The following is a 24,368-nucleotide window of genomic DNA, read 5'->3' on the forward strand; positions in this document are numbered from 1 at the left end:
TGTCACAGATCATGTAAGTGTCACTTTACTTCACACATGTTGCCTTGTATAAGCAGGGAGTCCTGTTTCTTCTGATGGTGCTCCCTGCCTGGAGATGGCAGGATTAATGCTGCTGCTGGCTTGCCTGCCATTCATGGGAGTGGAATCATGGCATGGTGAGAAGAGATGGGAAGATTCAGATTTAAACCTCAAAGTGATATGACTTTTGAGTTAGTTGCTGAACTTCTGGTAGGTTCCGTTTTCTCTGTGTGTGAAATAGTTTGATAGTTGCTATTGGTGTTTTCGTAAAGAGTGGAAATACTGTGTATTAATAAGTACCTGAACATAGATGGTAATCAATGGCTTGTAACCATTAACAGTTTTGAGGATCATTCATCTTTAGAATGCTTTAGAAATTGATTTCAGGATGATTTTTGGAGAAAAAAGGAAGTTCTCCTAATTTGCAACAGAGTCACTTTGGCATACTCAGTGAACTGGTAGAATAGTAATAATTGGCAACTTCTGTGAGTGCTGGCCACTTTATAATTAGACACAAATTATAAATTAATTATTAATATAATACATTTAATTATATTTATATTTATGTTTTAATATTAATATAGCAATATTATCAATAATTATATTAATATAATTTAGTTTTATAAATTAAATTTTATAATGTTTATAAATTAAGAACTGTTGTCTCTCCTAGTAGAGCAGTTTATTTTAGATAACATTTTATTAGTTCTAAGTTTTGTTTTAAAAAGAAAGATTTTAAAAAAGATCGCTTCTATTTCTGGCAACATGTAGGGTTAGAAATGCTTATTGATACAACTCAACTAAACACGTGCATGTGTTGAGTCATGTCCGACTCTTTGTGGCCCCCTGTAGTCCACCGGGCCTCTCTGTCTGTGGGATTTTCCAGGCAAGAATACTGGAGTGGGTTGCCATTTCCCCTTCTAGGGGATATTCCCAACCCAGGGATCAAACCCACGTCTCTTGCGTCTCCTGCTTTGCAGGTGGATTCTTTAATACTAGTGTCACCCAGGAGCCCTCAACTAAACGTGCTAGATGATATATCACAATATACACATGCACATGTTTGTTTTATATATTACAAACATATAAATCTTTTAAATAAATAGCTGAGCTGGTGGAAGGGTAAAGGAATTTTTATAAGGCTGGAGTCAGATAATGCTATAGATTTGAAGTGTGCTCTGAAAGTACTTGCTAATTCCTGGTCACCTAAAGCCTGAATTGTGATAGTCTCTGAACATGGCACAGGAGATAAAGGCTGAGCAGTAAAGAAAGACAGATGGAAAGCCTGTGGATAATACAAGGATTCCCAAAGGGAAACATCCTCCCAGAAGAAACCCATCAAGAAGAATCCTTAACCATAATACCACCCTCATACTCTTCTGGAGTCAGAATTCGTACTATCTGTGTGGCTTAAAGAAAAAGATTGAAGTGGGCTGATAGTAAATCTAGCAGAAGAGAACACATATTTCTGGAAGAATGCTCTTTCAACCAAATACTCTTAAGAGTCCCCAGATTGAGAGTCCCAAGAATATGAGCTCTTATCTAATATGAGAGTCAGCAGAAAAACAAACTATATAAACAAACTATATTAGAGTTTATCTCAAAGATTCAGATACTAGAATTACCCTATAGGAAATAAATCTACATATCTGCTGTATAAGAACAAATAAGATTGAGAATATGATGCAGGATGGTGAGAATCAAAATTCACCAAACAGATTTGCAGACGATCCAGAAAGACCTATAAACGATACATACATAGTAATTTGAATGAAAAACCAGATTAAGCAGACTAGACACAGTAAAGGAAGGGAAGATAAACCTGAAGAGACCAAGATTAAAAATAGAAAAGAAAGTTTAAGAGATATGGAGGGACAAAATGGAAATGTCTAACATGTTGAATTAGAATCTCTGAAAAGGAAAATAGGATGGAGGATACATAATTCAAAGGTGTAATAACTGAGACTGATCTAGAATTGGTGATGTGTACAAATCCTCAGACATAGGAAGCCAACGAATACTAAATCAGGTAAATCAACAGAAATTCATACTTATAAACATGATAGCAAAACTGCAGAATATTGAAGACTTTGGCAGTAGAGGAAGCAATTACAGAGAAAACACGTATAACCCAGAAAGGCAGCTCATATTTTAAAGCAAAAGTAGAAGCCAGAAGATAGTATGATATACTCAAAGTGATAAGGAAAAAAAGTCATCAGCCTAGACATTCTGTAGTTAGGTATCATCATTCAAACATTAATGCAAACTCAAAAAATTTTCAAACTGAAAGCATAACCAAAGTTGTAACTGTTTTGTGAGTTAGGAAGAAGAGAGGAAGAAAGTCAGGTAGTAGGGGAAGAGCCGTGAGATGATTAGGAGGTTGTTTGTGAATTAGTCTTCCCATGAGCCCCAGAATATTTAGTAAACTCCATTAAAAAATTAAGAAGCACTTTGTGTGAGTTGATTGCTTCTGATGACTGATAAAAGCTGGATTTGGTTGTCTTTGCATTTCATAAGGCTGAACACTGATGTCATTGTTGAAATACAGAGATGGAAGAGTGGTGAACTAAGGAGTAGGAGCTCAGACCCTGTGGGCGCCGGGTGGGTGGATGGCTGTGAAAGAATGCTCTTAAGGCTATGATATTGAGGTTTAAACCAAGTTTAATGAGCTCTCCTAGGAGAAAGGGATGACCTGGGTGACAGATATAGGAAAAAAAATCATCTTAAATTTGCCATTTGAAATAGAATCCCACTCACAGTAAGTTACATAGATAGTCAATCTACTTGCTCATTGTTTAATAGACCAGGCCACAGAACTGATGAAAACAGCTGCATTTCAGAATATATTCTTATCTTTGTAAATTTTCTTTTTGAAAGTCTTTCCTAAACTTTGGTGGAGAACTAGCTTAAATTGTTAATGTATGTATGTAATTTCATCAGATTGGCTATAATAAAGTGAGTCTAAGATTGGTTAAAACCTCAAGAACAAAGCAAGTTCTTAGACCAGGGACAGAATTTCAGTTGAGGTCACTATGATGAAAATAGTCTACATTTTTACTACTCTTTGGATTTTATCAAAGTGCCCATATAATTATTTGTTCATTTGTGAATTATGGACATAATAAGATGCTGTATCTCCTAGAGACTTAACCAATATGAAAATAATTGATCTCTTCACAGCCAGGTGGTTGGGAAGGCTAAAAGTGATTTATTTTTCTTGTTTATGTATATTAAACCCAGAATAATTATCAAGTTTGATTACATAAATCTTAGTTGGCATGTGTTTTAGGAGTCTTTTCTCCTTTATGTATTGGGGAAAACAAATTCCTTTTGAACCAAGTAGGGCATAATAAGTAAAATACTTCAGAACCTGTTCCTTGTGATTTTATTCTCAAGTACAATAAAATTAAGTTTTGTAAGCATTCTGTCATTTTTAGGTAGAAAGATGATACCTAGATGTTTATAGAATATAAAGTTGAAAGACATGGTTAATCTGGTACAGGACTATCAGTGCACAATTTAAAAATAAATGTCAAGCAAAAGCACTTAATCTGGTGGGAAATCTAAGGCAAGATGCTAAAATATCACTTTAAAATTATTATTTTTTAAAGTACTCAACTTGTGAGTGTTCCAAAGAAAGTATTTATTACTACTATTCAGGGACACACCCTTAAAGTGGAAAATAAAACTTAAATTATGGTCATGTAAGTTTTTATGTGAGAAATTCAGGCCATTTATGCTCATGTAGCTTGTCAAGTTTTCCTTTAGAAATGTTTGGCAAATTTGTCAGTGACTCACTACCCATCCTGAAAGTATCAATAAAATGACACTGTGTAGCAATCAGACCTCAGACCCTCCTCAGTTCAGTGCAGTTCAGTTCAGTCGCTCAGTCGTGTCCGACTCTTTGCGACCCCATGAATCGCAGCACGCCAGGCCTCCCTGTCCATCACCAACTCCTGAAGTTCATTCACTCAGACTCACGTCCATTGAGTCGGTGATGCCATCCAGCCATCTCATCCTCTGTCGTCCCCTTCTCCTCCTGCCTCAATCCCTCCCAGCATCAGAGTCTTCTCCAATGAGTCAGCTCTTTGCAGGAAGTGGCCAAAGTACTGGAGTTTCAGCTTTAGCATCATTCCTTCCAAAGAACACCCAGGACTGATCTCCTTTAAAATGGACTGGTTGGATCTCCTTGCAGTCCATGGGACTCTCAAGAGTCTTCTCCAGCACCACAGTTCAAAAGCATCAATTGTTTGGCACTCAGCTTTCTTCACAGTCCAACTCTCACATCCATACATGACTATTGGAAAAACCATAGCCTTGACTAGACGGACCTTTGTTGGCAAAGTAATGTCTCTCCTTTTCAATATGCTGTCTAGGTTGTTCATAACTTTTCTTCCAAGGAGTAAGCATATTTTAATTTCATGGCTGCAGTCACCATCTGCAGTGATTTTGGAGCCCAAGAAGATAAAGTCTGACACTGTTTCCACTGTTTCCCCATCTATTTCCCATGAAGTGATGGGACCAGATGCCATGATCTTCGTTTTCTGAATGTTGAGCTTTAAGCCAACTTTCTCACTCTCCTCTTTCACTTTCGTCAAGAGGCTTTTTAGTTCCTCTTCACTTTCTGCCATAAGGCTGGTGTCTCCTGCATATCTGAGGTTATTGATATTTCTCCCGGCAGTCTTGATTCCAGCTTGTGCCTCTTCCAGTCCAGAGTTTCTCATGATGTACTCTGCATATAAGTTAAATAAGCAGGGTGACAGTAACAGCCTTGATGTACTCCTTTTCCTATTTGGAACCAGTCTGTTGTTCCCTGTCCAGTTCTAACTGTTGCTTCCTGACCTGCATATAGGTTTCTCAAGAGGCAGGTCAGGTGGTCTGGTATTCCCACCTCTTTCAGAATTTTCCACAGTTTATTGTGATCCACACAAGACCCTCCTAGGACTCTTTAAAGTTCCTGTTTAACTGCCCTCCCACCCCACCCTTCTAAGGTAAGGGGAGGGAGCTATATACAATGGGAAGGTAAGGAGATTTATGAAATAAAAAATATTCTCGGTCTCTAAGAGGGAAGATTAATGTTTCTCTTCTTTCTGTTCTAGACTGTCCTTTTATTCGGGCCACTCTTCATTCTCCATGTACTGCATGATGTTCGTGGCAGTAAGTACTTTGGGTCTGTTGATGGTGGGTTATGGGTTTGGTGTTTTATCCTGTGCAACTGCCTCTGACGTTCTCATTGGTCTCACTGCCCAAGTCAACTGGAAGCCACTGCTTGTTGCACTAAGTTCAGAAGAGGAATGGATGGCTGCCTGTGCTCTGCCAAGGCCAGTTACAATTGTTTGAAATGACTTCTGTCCTTCATTTAGAGGAAGCAGACAGGTGCATTGTATAGCAAGCTGCAAACTGGCAACCTTCAGGATAAGAGGGAATCTTTGCTCTTGAAGCAGACAAGTGGTCGAAGTTACTTGTCACTTTTCTGACAGTGGTAGAAGCCTAAACAGATCATCAGGTCTGCAAGTCCAGTGCTGAGAATTAGGTGACTTGTCCCCTTACTTTGGGCTGTTTTCCGAAGAGGTTTTCTGGAATATACAGACAGCTCCTGCTTCATCTCAGCAGGTCACTGCTCTGAAATCCAAGCCAAGGTGGTGCTGCGGCTCCTCGTAGCCTCTCCCTGAGCCGGAGCCCTGGCCTCATCTGCACAGTGTGGGTGCTGAGTGGCCTGGCTTTCCCCGCATGGGGGCTGCTGGGGTGAGGAATTGTGATTATTGGATGTGAAGACAGCTCTGTTGCTCTCATCTGAGCAAGTCTTATTTTCCTTCCACTTTGGGAAACATTGCCCAGACTGCTTTCCATGGACTAGAAAGGTTTCAGCTTCAGGGAAAGCCAGTTGCTGCTTCAGGAGCTTGTCATCAGTATAGGCTGCAGGAGCAATTTTAGTGGCACTTGTATTATACAAAGTCAGCAGTGAAGAGTTAGAGAAGACCGGCACCCATATTTTGCATATCAAACTAGAGATGAATGTGTATCGACAGCAATTAGTGCAAGACCAGGCTTTAGGGCACTACAGGGGGTTTTCAAAGGTCAATTTAATTGACTTATTTTTATCAATCCTCTGTCTCTTTATGTATAAAATTATCAAAATTTGGTGGGGAAAGGAGATCTCTACCCTTAAAGATCAGCTGTAATTTTTCTTTGTAAGTGAACTTTTATATAGTTGTGCTGTGTAAATTTTCTGTTATCTGGCTGTTTTCAGTTACCCTTTCCCCTCAGATCACAAGTGCTGTATAATAATTAGATCTATGATGTGGAGAAAAGATTCATGATGTGTATTGTTAAGATAACCCTCTGGAAGTTACTTGGTTGGTTTCATTTAGGAAGAATTTAATATCAGTTTTACCAGAATCTTACTTTTATTTGAAAAAACCAAACTCTAGAAATTAAAAGAGCATAAAATTTATAAAATGTAAAAATTGCAGATGTGTTACATAAAATTCAAATCTACAACTTCAAAACCTTTTCAGTAAAGCTAATTTTTGGCTTCTTCAACATCTCTTGAAATTGCAAGGCTTTCCTCATGTGTTAATTTTGCAAGGAAGAAACTGTACCAATTCAACAAAATTCAGAACTTCCTTTTTAAAAAATACCCACGTTTCTGAAATTGTGCCATGGGAAATGTGACTTATTTGATGGTGAAAGTGAAAGTCGCTCAATCATGTCTGACCCATTGTGACCCCATGGACTGTTCAGTCCATGGAATTCTCTAGGCCACTGGAGTGGGTAGCCTTTCCCTTCTCCAAGGGATCTTCCCAATCCAGGAATTGAACAAGAGTCTCTTGCATTGTAGATGGATTCTTTACCAACTGAGCTATCAGGAAAGAGCTATTTGATGGTAGTAACAACAAATACTGTTCAGTTCATTTATCTTATTAGGAAAAGCTACCATTCTTCCTAAAGGGAGCCACCATTTTTTTTTTCTCCTCTTTTTAAATAGGGTGTGGGACCAGGGGAGAAGGGAAAGGCTGGAGCTATTAACGTATCCCGAGAACTTTTCCCAAAGCAAAGTTTGTGACTACAGTGAATGGCTTTTGAATGTTCGTATGCCCCAGAGACAGACACCACCAGGGCTGCTTTTGTGGTTTGTTATTCACTCGTGTGTCAGGATCTTTAAGTCCTTCTTTATGAGAGAGACCTAAGAATCTGAGGTTGGTTGATACTGAGAATAATTTGCTTTTACACTACTCTGTTTTGTCTCTGATAGCTCCCATGACATAGAAGAGGGATAACTGCCACCCCTTTCACAGATGGGGAAATAGGGGCCTTGGGAGGAGCTGCTAAGGTCTATAAGCCCTCTGGGAATCTCTTGTTAATCAGGCTCCCTTGCTTTGTTGATTACTTGAGCTGAACCCTAGTCCAGTTATTTTGAAAATCAGGTAATAGAGATCTCTGAAAGTAAGACGTAACATGTAACTTCAACCCACTCTTTAATTACAAAGAATATTCTCAGATGTATCATACTTTAGACCTTATAATTATTTTTGCTCTTCTTTGCTACTTTGACCTTAAAATATCTGAATATTTGCCAAACAGAAACATTTAATGAGCTTTTTTTGTGAAATATGAAATTAATGTATGGAGGATGAAACCAGAGAGGGCCTTGATGGCTAGCCTGCCCTGTGGACACCCAGGAATAAACGAAGAGGCAAATTAAAGATATATGCAGAGGGCAAATTCGGAGAAGGCAATGGCACCCCACTCCAATACTCTTGCCTGGAAAATCCCATGGACGGAGGAGCCTGGTAGGCTGCAGTCCATGGGTTCGCGAAGAGTCGGACACAACTAAGCAACTTCACTTTCACTTTTCACTTTCATGCATTGGAGAAGGAAATGGCAACCCACTCCAGTGTTCTTGCCTGGAGAATCCCAGGAACAGGGGAGCCTGGTGGGGCTGCAGTCTATGGGGTCGCACAGAGTCGGACACGACTAAAGCGACACAGCAGCAGCAGCAACAGCAGAGGGTAAATTACCTCAACTCTAGTTTGGTAATTGGGTTGGTATGAGCCATTTAGATGTACAGGTATAATGCAACAAGAAAAATTCAGATGAGGTTTGTCATAGACCAAGAACTTTGGAGAAGCTGGCAGGCTACAGCAGCCACACACTGGGTTTCACTGACTCTGAGCAGTGGAAATACTGACTTGATGTGGATGTAGGGTCTAGCTTTTATTTCAGCCCCAATACATGGATATCTCCTTGCTTTCCAGCTTTCGTATTTGTATACATCACTTAACCACTACCTACCCTCCTGTCCCCTGCCACACACACTTTCCTTAGGCAATGACTCATCTTGTTCTAGGCATCTTGGCATCATGGGTCAGTCCCAGATTTGGAAGCTGTAGTCAGTTTAAATCCTGAGGATAGTCTTTGATAGCCAAAACTTCCCTGTTAATTCCTGACACCCAGAAATTAACTTCTAGTTAAAAATGTCTCTTAAAATACCTGACCATCATTCTTCTCTAGTGGGAACCCTGTGAGTTAGCCCCCTGAAAAACACCTAGGTTGGCAGGAGCAAAGGGCAGGGCTTCTTTCCATATAGACAACTGATGTGCAACTGACTCTGACTCCCCTTGACTTTGGCCAAATGCCAGATTCCAAATTTACTTGATTGTTCAGTAAAATAGGCATGGGCTGAAACCGTCCTTTTTTCAGTACAGTAAGGAATATACAGTTTTTCCCAGCACTGTCATAGGGACACTGTCACCCTAGATTGCTTATATCACTGCTGTTATAGACGTTTGTAAATTACTACGATTGTTTGTATCACTGCTGTTACGAATTTTCTGTATAAATTATTCCAGTGGGAACCCAAGTACCTCTCAGTGTGTATGTTTCAGCTTGGTTTCCCTGCCTGTCAGACTGCCTCATGTCTGGGCCTCGCCCCCCGCTGTGTTCAGGTAGTGCTTGCCCGCCCAATTTAAGGAGGGATTTGAGGTTTACCTTTAGGAATTCTGTGAATCCTAAAGAAAACGAAGGCACGCCTTTCAGTGCTCTCTCGCCAGGTCTCTCATCACATGAAGGTGGAACAGCGGTGTACTTGGCATGGTCGTAGGTCAAGGTGTATTTCTTTGTGTTGAGCATGCTGTTAGTCTAGTTCAGGGGTTGGCAAACTTTTTGTCATAGGTCATATAATATTTAGGCTCTGTAAACCAGGTGCAATCTCAGTTGCATTTTTTTTTTTTTTTCAAAATCAGTCAGTTCACTCAGTCGTGTCTGACTCTTTGCGACCCAATGGGCTGCAGCACGCCAGGCCTCCTTGTCCGTCACCAACTTCTGGAGCTTGCCCAAACCCATGTCCATCAAGTCGGTGATGCCATCCAACCATCTCATCTTCTGTCGTCCCTTCTCCTCCTGCCTTCAATCTTTCCCAGCATCAGGGTCTTTTCAAATGAGTCAGTTCTTCACGTGGCCAAAGTATTGGGGGTTTCAGCTTCAGCATCAGTCCTTCCAGTGAATATTCAGGACTGATCTCCTTTAGGATGGACTGATTGGATCTCCTTGCAGTCCAAGGGACTCTCAGGAGTCTTCTCCAAAACCCCAATTCAAAAGCATCAGTTCTTCAGCACTCAGCTTTCTTTATAGTCCAACTCTCATATCCATACCTGACTACTGGAAAAACTGTAGCTTTGACTAGACAGACCTTTGTTGGCAAAGTAATGTCCCTGGTTTTTAATATGCTGTCTAGGTTGGTCATAACTTTTCCCTCAAGGAGCAAGCATCTTTTAATTTCATGGGTGCAGTCACCATCTGCAGTGATTTTGGAGCCCAAAAAAGTCTTTGTTTCCATTGTTTCCCCATCTATTTGCCATGAAGTGATGGGACTGGATGCCGTGATCTTAGTTTTTTCAATGTTGAGTTTTCAACCCCCTTTTTCACTCTCCTCTTTCACTTTTAAGAGGCTCTTTAGTTCTTAATGTTCTGCCATAGGGCGGTGTCACCTGTATCAGAGGTTATTGGTATTTCTCCTGGCAATCTTGATTCCAGCTTGTACTTCATCCAGCCCGGCATTTTGCATGATGTACTCTGCATATAAGTTAAATAAGCAGGGTGACAATATACAGCCTTGATGTACTCCTTTCCCAATTTGGAACCAGTCTGTTGTTCCATGTCCAGTTCTACCTGTTGCTTCTTGACCTTTCATACTGTTCATGGGGTTCTCAAGGCAAGAATACTGAGGTAGTTTGCTGTTCCCTTCTTCAGTGGACCATATTTTGTCCGAACTCTCTACCATGACCCGTCCGTCTTGGGTGGCCCTACCCAGCATGGCTCATAGTTTCATTGAGTTAGACAAGGCTGTGGTCCATATGATCACATTTCAAATGACTGTTTAAAAATGTGAAAATAAGCCCTTGACTCTAGTTGAAAATTGGGTGGAGGGACCCCCTTATTTTAAGAGTAAAATGTAGAATACCTTGTTTTATTGTGTTTCATTTTATCATGTAAATTGAAGGTTTGTGGCATCCCTGCACCAGGGAAGTCTATTGGAGCCATTTTTCCAACAGCATTTGCCCCCTTTGTGTCTCTGTGTCACATTTTGGTAATTCTCAAAATATTTCAGACTTTTTCATTATTACTGTTCTGTTTGTTATGGTCATTTGTGGTCTTTCATATTAGTGTTGCAGAAAGTATTCTTGTCTGGAGTGGCTGTACTTGAAGGCTCAGATGATTGTTAGTACTTTATAGTAATAATAAATGCCACTGTACACTTAATGGACTATACAGCATAGTGTAAACATAACTTGTATATACACTGGGAAACCAGAAAATTCATGTGACTTGCTTTACTGTGATATTCACTTTATTGCAGTGGTCTGAAACCAAAGCCACATCTCCAGGTATGGCTGAATACAGGTATGCCTGTATTAAGAGACTTTATGAGGCAACAGCATTTTGTAGTTGTATGTTAAGAGTCAATTGAGGAACGGCAGAAACAAACCGGCTTCAAAAAAAATACCTTATTCAATTAAAAAAAAAGTTTAATTGAATTTTTAAAATGAGATTGTATAACTAGATCCTTTAATGGAGGATATTGGTCGAGTCATAAGGTCTCTTCAAACCAGTTTCTGCTGACTGGAACTTGTACCAGATTGGCTCTGAGCTCTTGATTCGACTCAGTCTTAGCCACTGGACCAGCGAAGTCCCCCCAGATAGTTTTAACCAGATCACACAGTGGGATTGCTGACTGGTTGTGGGAAGGGATCCTGCCTACATTCCTTAGCCACCCGGTGGTGTTTTTGGTGGGTTAGTTGCCAAATTGTGTCTGATCCTTCCAACTCCACGGACTGCAATCTGCCAGGTTCCTCTGCCCACGAGATTTCCCAGGCAAAAATACTGGGTTGCCATTTCCTTCTCCAGGGGATCTTCCCAACTCAGGGATCGAACCTGCATCTCTTGTGTCTCCTGCATTGCAGGCAGGTTCATTACCAACTGAGCCATCAGGGAAGTCACCTGGAGCCCAGAACAAAGATCTGACCAAGTCTTGACCCAAAGGCATTTCACCAGGGAACTTTGACTCCTATTTGTTCCAACATGTCACTTAAGAAAAACAGCATCAGAAATACCACTGATGATAACAGTAGTAGGGTATCAACCTGCCACAGAAAGCATGACAGCAGGCTTAATTCTGATTATTAGAGTTAGGATTCCAAAGAAAACAAGGTTTTGTTGTTGTTTAGCTGCAAAATTGTTTCCAACTCTTCATGGCCATGGACTGTAGCCCTCCAGGCTCCTTTCCATGGGATTTTCCAGGCAAGAGTGGAGTGGATACCATTTCCTTCGCCAGGTAGTCCCCGTTTTCAGCCTCCCTTTTTATGTCAACAAGTCTTCCTTTGCTGTCTGGAGTTTCGTGGATTGCTCTGCTTACAGAACTGGTAGCTGCATGTTTCATCCTCTGTTCCTCTGCTGTCCTGCCTTGGGGCTTCCTGAATCTATAGTATCACAGTGTGAAGCCTCTGCTTCTGGGGAGCACCTTAGTGAAGTGCTGCAGTTTGCTTTTGTCCTGCCAGAAGCTTGTCTTTTATTTCTAGTTGTGACCTTTCTACTTCACCAGAAAGTTGAATTTCCACTTGTCTCACTGGCCACTTGGTTTTTTAGTGTGGCTGCCACTCTTCTCCATTTTCTATTAAATGGCTTGTTCTTGTCTAGCTTTTGTTTGCCAGCAGCCCATCATGAATCTGTTAGGTACCATTTCTACAACTTGTGAAAACTAAACAGTTCCTTCATACATAAACCCTAGAGCAGATGCAGCCCAGCAGATTTCCGGGCCAAGTCTGCTGCAAGTCATACTCCGGGCCCTCTCATAAAGTCAGGCAGGGCTATGTGGTGCCCTTCAGTTTTGTCTGTGGATTGGCAGTTTCCCCCAGTGGGGAAATTTGAAAATTGTAGATGCTACCACTGAGCCAGCCAGTCTGGTACCATACACAGCACTGGATATAGAGTTCTGGAAGTTCTAAACCTTCAGATATAAGCAATTGAATGCTTTCCTTCTTGTAGTACATATGTGATTAACATATGCATGTAGAGGGAGAAGGGGAAAGAGTACAGGTTGCAAAGGCAACAAAGGTTACAAAGCCTTTTTATTCTCAACTCTGGCATTAAAGCATGAGCAGTCCCCACATCTAGTTCTAATATAGCAGTGCTGAGATACATCAGATATTCAGTTTCTCTGAGACAGAGAAAGATGGAGGAATAGAGACTTGTTTTTAAAGGAACATATATGCTTTTCTCTCCCCTGTCAAAGGACAAGGAGTAGAATAGAAAAAAATATATAAATTCACAAAGTCAAAGAATGGAAAAGGAGACAATAAACAAGAGGTACAAGATTTTGGAAAGCGTTAAAGGAGTGGTAGGAGGAAGCTGAATCTCTAGTGCCTCTCGAGGTGGGAGCTTAAAAGATCTGCACTGTGGAACCTGAGAAAGGCTTAGGAAGTGGAGCCCCCAGAAAGTCAGCATTGTACGCTTTCTTGGACCTGCTTATATAGGATAGACTTTGGGCTGGCAACACAGGAGGTCAGTTGTCAAGGTCTGGAATTCAGGACATGTCAGCCATGCAACTCAGGTGACACAAGGTTCAACAAACTCAATGTGTTTACCTCTTGAGGGTCTACTGAAACCGAAGTCCTCACCGGGAAGAGCAGGGCTAGAGGTGGTGCCTGGCTTTTGCTACATCAAGTGCCCTGGACCCAGAGATACAAAACAGGCAAAATAGGAAGCCCATTCAATTAGCCAGTCTCACTCAGAGCTGAGAATTGTTCTGTAACAAGAGCTTTTACTCAAGCCATGGCCATTAGTTCCCAGAAGAGATGAACACAGACTCTTAATTAGGTACTTGGGAAAGATTTCACCTAGAGTATACTGCAGTGTGTTTGGTTATTGATCCATAAGCAAATGCTTGTTTTCACAGGGATGTTGAGGAGGAGATTGGGGCAAAATAATAACTTACTTAACATATGTGTGTGGGCTACCTAAAGTCAAAGTCCTGAGTTTCCTTTATGTTGGAAGTATAAAATAAACCCCTAAGTCCATTTGAGAGTTGTTTTTCACTATGTTCCTAGCAGGGATGGATGCAGTTCTCCCTAATATGTCTGCATTCATGTCAAGTATTTGCAATTCCTAAGTATATGTTTTTATAGTCTAAATAACCGATGTCTTTAACCATCATCTGGAAAGATAGCTTAACAATAACTAGAAGAGAGACAACTAAACTTTTCGATAATAACAAAACTTGGCCCCTAGTTAAAGAATTGTTTTCCTTAAAATGAACAAAAAATTTCCAGAAAGAACTAATGAGGTGAATCTTATCTGCCACGGCTGTGGTACCTAACTGGCTTCAGCTAGCACATCCTAAGTAACTTTGCCCCAACCAGAACCAAGTATCTTACCACCTCCAGAATTTTGAGACAAGCCTCTTACTCTGTACTTGTTTATAGCTTCAACAGCAGCAAACAGAAAAGGGGAGAGGAGCTCTGCCAAAAGCTCTGCACTTCAGCCTATTAATGAGTTCAACTCAGTTAAACAACTGGTATGCTCTTTTAAGATTAGATGTTTATACTATAAAAGTACTAGATAAAATTAGACAACCTCTGGGTCTTTGCCAGGTGCTAAAAACTGAACACGCAGAGCAGTGCCCAGAGAATGGACTTATCGATCTACTTTAAATAGGCAGGGTCAGTGGGCACAGCCACATAAATTGTTTTCTGCAGACTGCATTTAAGTAAGTTTATGAGCCATAAATTATTGAACAGAGTTTTTAAAATGAATATTAAGAATTATATTATTAGATACAGTTAAAAAAAAAAGACTATATATGCTGAAAGGTGTTCATAGGAAACTATTCCAAATCTGTTCTTTATTATAGTCTTTGGGGATGCACCAAAGTCAAGGGCAGGCTGACACAGCAAAGGGGAAATTCTCAGGTCTGATTAGTGTATGGAAAAATCATAGACGTTTAAAGGGAACTTTAAAGGGTACAGGTGCTATTGAAAGAACACTCTCATTGGATCAGGACTAAACTACAGACTGTATTATTTAGTTAGGCAGATTATTGTATTTACTTATAAATACAGATTTAGATTTATTTAGTCTCAGTCACTCATGTTAAATAATTTGAGGCTAGAGGAACTCTCAAGTAAATTGTTTGGGTGAATTAAGCAAACTTAGTTCCTAAATAGGCTGGGCAGAAAATAACAGTAGCCTGGCCCACGGTAACGGCAGCCAGTGCTCAGAGCACTGGCGGTTGATCCCAAGACTCTGAACTAATGACCACTGTAACTCAAAATGGAAGGGAAGGAGCAGCCCCCGAAATCCTAGGTTATAAACACAGAAACGCTTACCTTGTTTATAATTTGGAGAGTGGTCTAACTAGATAGGTAATAAATTCTTGTAAACTGTTACTAGGGCAATTTGTATTTTCGTTTTATTTTGGGATTAATTTTTAGGTATTCATGAGTACAAGAATGCTTGCCAAAAGCCTTCTTCCATATATAATAACACTGATTAATGATTGTTAATGCTATCATTTAAAACATCGATCCTTTAGAAATGATATTTAATATAAAATAGTCTTCAGTTGGTATATTAAACTCTCCACCCACCCCACCCCCCATCTTTTCTATTAGCTTTATCTTCAAGCCAGAATGAAGGGAGACTGGGCAAGACTTTTACGCCCTACACTGCAATTTGGTCTTGTTGCTGCGTCCATTTATGTGGGCCTTTCTCGAGTTTCTGATTACAAACACCACTGGAGTGATGTGTTGACTGGACTCATTCAAGGAGCTCTGGTTGCAATATTAGTTGTAAGTATACATGGCAGCAGCCTACATCTTGAAATTGATGAACACTTGGACAAATAAGTAGAAAAAAAGGTTCCAATGAGAAAACTATGTTAAGGCAGAAAATGTGGCTCAATAACTGCTACTGGGTAAGGACCCCAATGTTGTTAAAAGTCATTTTAGGACAGACAGCAAATAATACCTAGGTTATTTTCTTTCTGCAGAAGTTATTAAAAAAATGTACTAAGTTTTTTTTTTAAATTGTAAAAAGCCCTGGGTATAAAGTTTTCTTTTTGGTATAAATTAAAAATAATTTACATGAAAAATGACACTTTTTTCATTAATGGCTGGCTGGCAGAGTGAAGCTTTTTGCCCAAGACATAACAAAGCAACTCTCAGAATGTCTTTAACAAAAATACCTGTTAGCCACTAATGTTTTGTTGACGTTTAGTCACTGAGTCGTGTCCACCTCTTTGTGACCCCATGGACTCTAGCCTGGCAGGCTCCTCTTGTCCATGGGATTTCCCAGGCAAGAGTACTGGAGTGAGTAGCTATTGCCTTCTTCAGGGGCCCTTCCTGACCCAGAGAGTGGACCTGCATCTCTTGCATTACAGGCAGATTCTTGACCACTGAGCCACTGGGGAAGCCCAGCCACTAATTTATTGGTACCCTTAACTTGTACCCTGTAATGTATATCCTTTTATTTTTTGCACACTGGTTATTGCAGTTTTTGTTATGGTTTTTCAGCTTATTTAAAATTTTATTATTTAATACTCTGCCCCATTCTAAATGTTACCTGTTCTCCATAGGCTGTATATGTATCAGATTTCTTCAAAAAGAGAAATTCTCCTTTTAAAGAAAGAAAAGAGGAGGATTCTCATACAACTCTGCATGAAACACCGACGACAGGGAATCACTATCGGAACAGTCACCAGCCTTGAAGGTGGCAGAGTGCCCAGATGAAGCTGGCCTGCTTTCTAAAGAAAAATGATTGCAACCAGAAGGCAAGAGGATGCGTCTTTCTTCCCGGTGTACAAGCCTTTAAGGGACTGCTGCTACTATACCTCTTGGATGCCTACTTTACCTGTGTGTATATAGTTACATTTAACACAATGGTTATCTAATAGCTGTAAGTTCATTTAAAAAAATTTCAACGGCCTTTCACTAAACAAACAATGCCCCCCCATGTACATTTTTTTATTAAAAAATGTAACGCTTATGTACAAATGTGTATGTAATATGCTTTCCTAGAATGATGCTTGATTTAAATATAATACATATTAAAATGTTTCAGGACAACTGTCTTGAGATAGGAAAACCAAATCAATACTTATAGGCATTTATAGTTGATTGTAATCAGACAGGTGGAGAACAATTCACAATTCCACATTCCTTAGCTGACTGTTTATAAGTAGAGGCTGGCGGCAAACACAATATCTCTCTTGATTTTGGTGATTCCTAAGAGAAAAGAAAATATGATTTAAAATTTCAAGACCACAAAGAATGTAATGCCCATCCACTGGGGTTTTTAACAGTTCTCATTAAATTGGTCAGAAGACAGTTTGGAAAATACAAAACCCTTGCTGGTCTGAAAGACACCTAGAGGAGTTCATAGCCATCTCTGAGAAATGGGAAACTTCGAAAGCAGACCACTGTTATTATGAATCCTGACTCTAAAGTACCCCATGTGTGTGGGGGCTAGGGATGTCCAAAATTATTTTAAAAGACTTGGAAGGAATAAGCTGTCAAAAGAAGTTAGTTACCTAAAAGCATGAATTTTCAGCCTACAATGGAAGGCACTATATTTCAGTTACCATGTGAAATACTTTCTGGGCTAAGGCAGGCCAAACTTTTCTAAAGTTTACAAAACTAGGCTTAAACCCAACAGTGATTAAATAGGTCTGCTCTATTTAACAAAAGAAAACGTAAGCCAGTTTCTGCAAACAACTTCTTAGAACAAACACTAAGTAGATAGCAAAATCAGTAGGTTTGACTGTGGGCAACCAGCTCAGAGCAGCACCGTGTCTCTATTCTTTGGTGTTTGAAGTCCTTTTTCTTGGCCAACACGCAGATGGCATGAAATTATGTGCAAGCATGTGTGCCCCCCCAGCACTACCACCATGATCTAGCCAGCCTTTCCTGAGTTGGTCTTCCTGCTTCCACCGAGCTCATCTACAGACTTATCTACAATGCACCAGCAAGAACTGCCTGGCGAAACCCATGCCAGAGCACCCACTCCTGTGCTCAAAACCTCCCATCACTTCAGAGGAAAAAGCTGAGTGCTGGGGCCTACAGGACCATTGTTTTCTTCTTCCAACCCCCACTGTTCGACTCGCTGCTCACTGTGCTCCAGCCAAACTGGCCTGTTGCTCAAGTATATCAAGTACACATGGAGGGGCTCTAGGCCATCATATCCATCTTTCAGTTCTCTGTTGTCTCTCTGTATCACCACCTGATGTATTTTAACTGTTGACTTGTTTACTGTCCCCCTCCCCGCACTAGAATGTGAGTGCCATGAAGGCAGGGGTTTGTGTCTTTTTTGTTCACTGCTGTATTCCCTGGTGCTTAAACCAATGCCTGGCACACAATAAGTGCACAATAAACATTTTGAGATTTTTATCTATATTCATTTACAAACTTTCTAACACACACTGATATCTTCTTTGAATGCTACTAGGTGGCCCGCCATGGCAATCCTTTGAAGAATATCTGAAAATGTTCTCCTAGGCTGTGGTCAAGAGGTCAAATCTCAACAGGATTTGCTGAAATTACTAGAAAAACCTTATGGGCTGGATACTGACCTTCTGCAAATTTATTTTCCAGCTCAGTGTTTCCAATGGCTTTTGCTGCTTGACACATTTGTCGAAGTAGTTCTTCCAGGCGCCTCATACAACGAATTATGCTGCCTGGACAGAAAAGGAAACAAATCACTTGTAAAGTGTAAATAATCAGGAAAAGCAGAACTTTTGTTAAGACACAAGGAAGGCGAACATGGGATGATTAACCAATAGTCCTCTGAGGAACTTCTACTGCAGTAAATCAGTAGTAAACCTGACTAGTGACTGCTAGGCACCAGGAAGACTACAAAGACGAAAAGTTTAATTCCCATCTTTGACTAACAGTAGAGAGAGTCATGGATTTATTATAATGTGTTGACACTTGCTCTTACAGAAGTACACAAAATGCCCTGGGAACAGAGGACAGAACAACATGGGTGAAGGGCAGCAAAGGTGACATTTAATTTGGGTCCTTTATGCATAAGGTCACTGTCAGACAGTGACAGGGCAAGACCATTGAGGCAATGCAGAAATGCCCAACAGACTACCTCGGGCCCCAGGTGTGGCCTACTATGGCCTCTGGATACTATCCTGTGAAGAGAATACAACAGGGAATGTTTAAGGAAGGTAATAACAGAATCAGATCTTCATTTTAAAGGTGCAACTGATCATTCTTCTGGATCTTAAACAGGCTCTTTCATCAATACTTTCTCCACACAGTGCATCCTCAATGACGCACAGAAGAGGCAATCAGTCCCTTCCCATTGGGATTTGACTCCCTGAGACAAGTGTCTGCATCAAAGGTGAAGTTGTAAACACACTTTCACTTCCGTCAGGCTTGCATGAGGAGGAGCCTTGGGATTCTTTCTCTAGGTGCTACGTGTCTAAGTTGAAAACTCTTGGATTTTAGTTTTATGCCTGAAATACAAGAGGAGTATCAGTTCTCTCTGGTATGCAAGCTGTGACCTCACACTTCAGGTTCTTACATAACTCCTTGTAACACTGGAATAATTTATTAACATGTATCTTGTAAAACACTCACTGTATTGTGTTCAGGGCTCTTTTTACCTTTTAATGCCCTCCACATTATGGTCCAATGCGCCCACGGGAGAAAAACAATGGAGATTTAACTCATAAAGCTCTTGCTCTTAAACACGGTATGTTATGTTGGTAGCTGGAGAAGATGTGGATGAGAAATACAAACTACTAAAGTGGCAGCAGAAAGGATGGGATTCAAAACGGAAGAGGGTGCAGAAGAGTGGAAGAAGGCCCTGGAATCGAGAGTAATTTCCTCTGAAGAGGAGAGAATAAGGGACAAGAGATATGCACCTGATTTTCTAGCTTAAGACAGCTTACTGGCACCTGCCTGTCCTCTGAAGCAGAACTGATCACCCAGAAAGCTGGCACAAGTTGAGGCAGGTGCACAAGGAGAGCAGTGAGGATCTGGAGTCGTCTGTAAGACGAGTCTCAGAGCCAGAGACCACAGTCCCTGGAGGTAGGCAGACTAGGGATTACGTTTCCACTGTGCCATCTACTGCCTGAGGGACTGTATTAGCAAGCTAGGGAAACTATAAACGAGGCAGAATGTTCCAAGTGTCAGGTACCGAGCTGGTGCACAACAATTCCTCCTCCTCTGCTGCTGCCACTTCTATCATCACTAGGAAAGTTTAATGTGATTCTGAGGTTAGACTATGGCTTCTGAAGACACCAAACGATACAATCTTTCCTCTGGAGAACTCTGCTATTGAAGTACAGGAACAGAGAATGAATTACTAGACTGATCCACCTTGAGGTGCATATAATGGCAGATGGAAACACAAGAATCTCAGTTGCATCCTAATTCTCTTTCCATGACTAGAAAGGGAACTGTGGCTCAGAAGGAAGTTCTAAGTGGTAGGTGTGGCCCCTTCACAGCAGGTCTCCAAGAGAATGAAGAAACATACCTACCTGGGCATTTACTTCCTGTTACTGAGACAACTGATTCTGACACCAATAAGCTATATTAAGATTTTGAAAATTAACAGAACAAGTGAAAACAGACTTGCTGCTGCTTTTACTAGTAACCTTTAACAACAACAACAAAAATGATTTCACAAAAGATGTTCCCAAGTAGGAGGAGACAGTGTCACTGGTTACTTCCAACATCCTACCACCATCTTACAAATGAGAAACCCTAGAGGGGTTAATGACTTTCAGGTTCACCCTTTAGAGCAATGGCTTCCTGTTTAAACTGTGAGGCTAAGAGTTCTGGAAGAATCTCGGACCTTCAACCACTTTACAAATACAGTTAAGAGTATAAGCCTATTCCCGAGCAATAGGAAGCTGCTAGGTTGGCCACTAGCCATTGTAGGGTCAGAAGGTGGCATCCCCTAGACCCACTGGTAAATTCATGACTGGATAAATGGATAGCACCTGCTTTTATCTCTTCCCCTGGATGCGTGTTTCAGCTCCTACTGCCCTTTACTGGTACCCCTGTGCAGGCACAAGCAACATAATAACAAGGGCTTCAGTCCTGTGGGCAGGTGAGGAGCCTAACCCTGACCCCCTGCATCCCAGGAGGAATAGTGCTCCTCTCCTGCCCCCAAATCTAATACTATTCCTTCAAATGCTAATAGGAGCCCTGGTGAGTCTGCTTCAGCCCTGATTCAAACATAAAGTTCTCGATGGTCCATGTGTGATATTTCTGTACCAGGATAATCATTTGTGGACCCTAAGTTTTAGCTTTAAAGATATTATTTCATGAAGTTCAATTATTAGCATATTACTTATTTTTGCTGTAACATTTTTTTCTTAAATAAGTGAAAGTTACTCACTTCTAGGCCACAATTATAAAAAACAGCTGTTACAAAAACAAAACAATGCTATCAATTCTACCTAGATGCTCTTACTGGATCAACAAAAAGTCGATCACCCACACATATTACAGACACCTCAAACTCAACAGTTTCACAAAGTGAATTCATTCTTTTCCTTTCAAATCTTCTCTATTAACCTGTGAAAAACTTCAAGTTTACTTGTCTATAAAGTGCAGATAATAATTCTTAAACCTAAATGGGGTTATTATGAGAAATGAATGAAATAATGTATGCAGGGTGCTTAATAAGTGGCAGTAATACAATAGGAATTCAATAAATGCTGGCTGTATTTGTTATTTCTGTTCTCAGTGCAAAGAATGCCGAGCTCTAGTACTGCTTTGCTTTGAAAGAGGAAATCCAATCGCAGTAACATTTGGGTGTCTAAAGAGAGTGGGGGCTGGAACGGAGAACGTAATGGACATCAGATTACTCATGCAACTAGATAGTAAATGTGTGTTTTGCAAACACTTCTATTTGAAGAAAATAAAATTAGGTAGTGGTTAAAAATGTAAATATATAGCACTTCAAAAAGGAAAGAATGGATTCCGCAGGTCACTTGGAACTGAAATGGAGCCCTTCATAAATGTTTGCTGTGCAGGTGCCTGTGCTCACAAATATTGTTTAGACTGAATTCAAATGTGTCCTGGGAAATACAGATAACCTGATATTGTGTAGGTATTTCTACAAATTGAGAAACTCATATTAATAGTGAAGAAGGCGATGGCACCCCACTCAAGTACTCTTGCCTGGAAAATCCCATGGATGGAGGAGCCTAGTGGACTATAGTCCATGGGGTCGTGAAGAGTAGGACACAACTGAGCGACTTCACTTTCACTTTTCACTTTCATGCACTGGAGAAGGAAATGGCAACCCACTCCAGTGTTCTTGCCTGGAGAATCCCAGAGATGGGGGAGCCTGGTGGCCTGCCGTCTATGGGGTCACACAGAGTCAGACACGACTGAAGCGACTTAGCAGCAGCAGCATGTTCATAGCCAGAATCTGCAAAAGCTATCAGAGGCCAAACATATGAAGTAAACTGCTAAGATTAAGGTAGAAACTACAGAAACTAAACACACATCTGAGCTGCCAGATACAGCTCATGCCAACTCAATTTCTGGAAAACTGAGTTCTGACAGTTTCAGATGACATAAGAACAATAAAGAAATGAGGCCAGGAGATACAGGGCTGCCCACACAATGGCTGTGGCAGTTGGCCTCAGTCTTGTCAAGAAATCATCTTGTGTGCACAAACACCGTTCACAGCTGCATGCAGCACTGAGGCTCTTTATTCCTGATGGAGACTCAGGAAGACTCCTGGAAAGAGGTGAATTTCCCAGCACACTTTCTACCTGCTACAGTTCTCCATAATCCAAAGCTTCTCCTTACTCCCAGCTTTAGAAATCATTCTGCCTCATCAATTAGAACCACGTAGATTAAGTGTGAGACAAGAGACCAAAGGCCATCATCACCCTTCCTCCCAGGCCATCGGAAGCGGACGAGAAACAAAGACACACTAACAACCAAATGGTTTATTATGAACCTTTTTTCTGGTTTTGCCAGAGTGGAAAGTAAAACTGAATCCTTAATAGTAATGAAAACGGGGGTAAAATACAAACAAAATCTACCACTTTAAAGCATGTGCCCCAGCGTCACTACCCCTTTTTTACACTTAGGTTTATTTTATATCACCATTCTGGAAGAATGCACTTAGATAAGTTGTCACATGGCATAAAATTCACCCTTTGGGGACTTCCCTAGTAGTCAAGGGACATGGTTCGATCCCTGGTGGGGGAACTAAGATCACATATGCTGCAGAGCAACTAAGTTCATGAGCTGCAACTACTGAGCCCCAGTGTTATAACAAAGCCCCAACACCACAACTACTGAGCCCCAGCACCATGACTACTGAGCCCCAGCATCACGATTACTGAGTCTCAGCACCACAACTACAGAGCCCCAGCACCACAACTCAGAATCCATATGCTGCAATGAAAGATTCCTCCCAACTCAACAAAGAACCCTGCGTGTCCATAGCTAAGATCCAGTAGAGTCAATACAAACACAAATTCACCCTTTTAAATAAGTGCACAAATCCAGTGGTTTTTAGTATATTGAGTTGTACAACCATAATCACTATTTAATTTCGGAATCCTTTTAACAAACCCAAAAGAAACCCAAGTCCATTAAGCAGTCACACCCACCACCAGTCCATGGTAACCACAAACCTACTTCTCTCTAGATTTGCCTATTCTGGACATTTCACATAAATGAAATTATACAGTAGGTGGCTTCTGTGTCTGCCTCCTTTCACTTAGAACCTTAAAGTGTTTCAAGTTCATATACTAGCACAAATCAGTCCTTCACTCCTTTTTCTAGCTGTATACTGTTCCACTGTGTGAATAAAACACAATTTAACTGTCTACCCCACTGAAGGACATTTAAGCACACAAGCTTAAGGGCAGTTTCACAAACATCAGGCTCCTGTGGTTCTTGAACAAAACATTATTCTAGTTGAGGATAGAAGAAATCAACACATTTCTTTACCTGGAGAGGTATTTATTTCTACCTCCAACTTTCTGGCATTCCCAAAAGTGGTTCCTCACAGTCCATACCCTAAATCTGATATAATACCTCCTATCTAAGTGGTTACTGAGGCTTGAGATTAGAACCATAAATACACTTTCCTGCAATCATTTCCCATATTAGATCCCAGCTCAGGCTGAAAACATTCCAGGAGAGCAGAGACTACTGCTTGCCTGCATGCAGCACAATTCCTGGTCCCACTAGGGTCTCAGTTAATTATTCATCAAAAAAAAATCAGGTGCTAATTCTTAAGCCATTTAGTACTAAGATTGTGCCAAAGGTTAAATGGAGAAAAGATACATACTAATAAAATGCTACTCTATTAGCAAAAGTATGTAAAAATACAAACCAGCTGGAAAATCCCTTATGACACTGATGTATCCTCTCCCAGGGAAGGGTAAGCTATGCTAGTTGAAAGGCATGTGAAAAGAACTTGTGGCGGGGCAGAGAGTGGGAATGCACAAAACAGCATTTGCTTTAAAAACCCATGACAGACGTAAGCACTACAGTAAACGGTTTCAAATGATAATCTGTCACAGAAGCTTTCCTGATGGCACGTGCTTAAAGGAAAGCAAATCCATCCTGCACAGGGAAGAGCACCATACTGTATTTGCATAGGCAAATAAACAGTACCCACCATTCAAAGTGAACTAGCTCCAGCTAATGTTCGAAAAATTCTTAAAACTACTTCTGAGGCTCGTGACATGACATGACTGGACACCTGACCACAGCACACTAAAGAGTTCCAATGTAGTCATTTTCTGCCTATAAAAGTAAAGACACTATACTATGGGCAGAGCTGTGATTATAGTACTT

The 24,368-nt window shown here is 40.7% G+C and overlaps 2 protein-coding genes across 6 annotated transcripts in view; one reads left to right on the forward strand and one right to left on the reverse strand.

Annotated features, from left to right (window-relative positions):
* PLPP1 (phospholipid phosphatase 1) overlaps nucleotides 1–17,961 on the forward strand; it is a 117,334-nt gene extending 99,373 nt beyond the window's left edge. For all 4 annotated transcript variants that reach the window (XM_060400430.1, XM_042233785.2, XM_012096933.4 and 1 more), the window contains exons 4-6: nucleotides 5,118–5,175; nucleotides 15,186–15,362; nucleotides 16,148–17,961. In XM_060400430.1, the coding sequence (XP_060256413.1) occupies nucleotides 5,118–5,175; nucleotides 15,186–15,362; nucleotides 16,148–16,279 (367 nt within the window). In that variant the 3' untranslated portion in view covers nucleotides 16,280–17,961. The remainder of the gene's footprint in view (nucleotides 1–5,117; nucleotides 5,176–15,185; nucleotides 15,363–16,147) is intronic.
* Nucleotides 12,628–24,368, reverse strand: part of MTREX (Mtr4 exosome RNA helicase) — a 95,367-nt gene continuing 83,626 nt past the window's right edge. Inside the window, exons 26-27 of one of the 2 annotated variants that reach the window (XM_004016983.5) lie at nucleotides 18,140–18,244; nucleotides 12,628–16,796 (exon numbers count right to left, since the gene is read on the reverse strand). In XM_004016983.5, coding sequence (XP_004017032.1) covers nucleotides 16,744–16,796; nucleotides 18,140–18,244 — 158 coding nt within the window. In that variant the 3' untranslated portion in view covers nucleotides 12,628–16,743. Of the gene's footprint in view, nucleotides 18,245–24,368 lie in introns of both variants that reach the window. The other variant, XM_060400428.1, reaches the window with a different exon arrangement.

Source organism: Ovis aries, chromosome 16, assembly GCF_016772045.2.
Source record: "Ovis aries strain OAR_USU_Benz2616 breed Rambouillet chromosome 16, ARS-UI_Ramb_v3.0, whole genome shotgun sequence".
In the NCBI taxonomy this organism is placed as follows: Eukaryota; Metazoa; Chordata; class Mammalia; order Artiodactyla; family Bovidae; genus Ovis; species Ovis aries.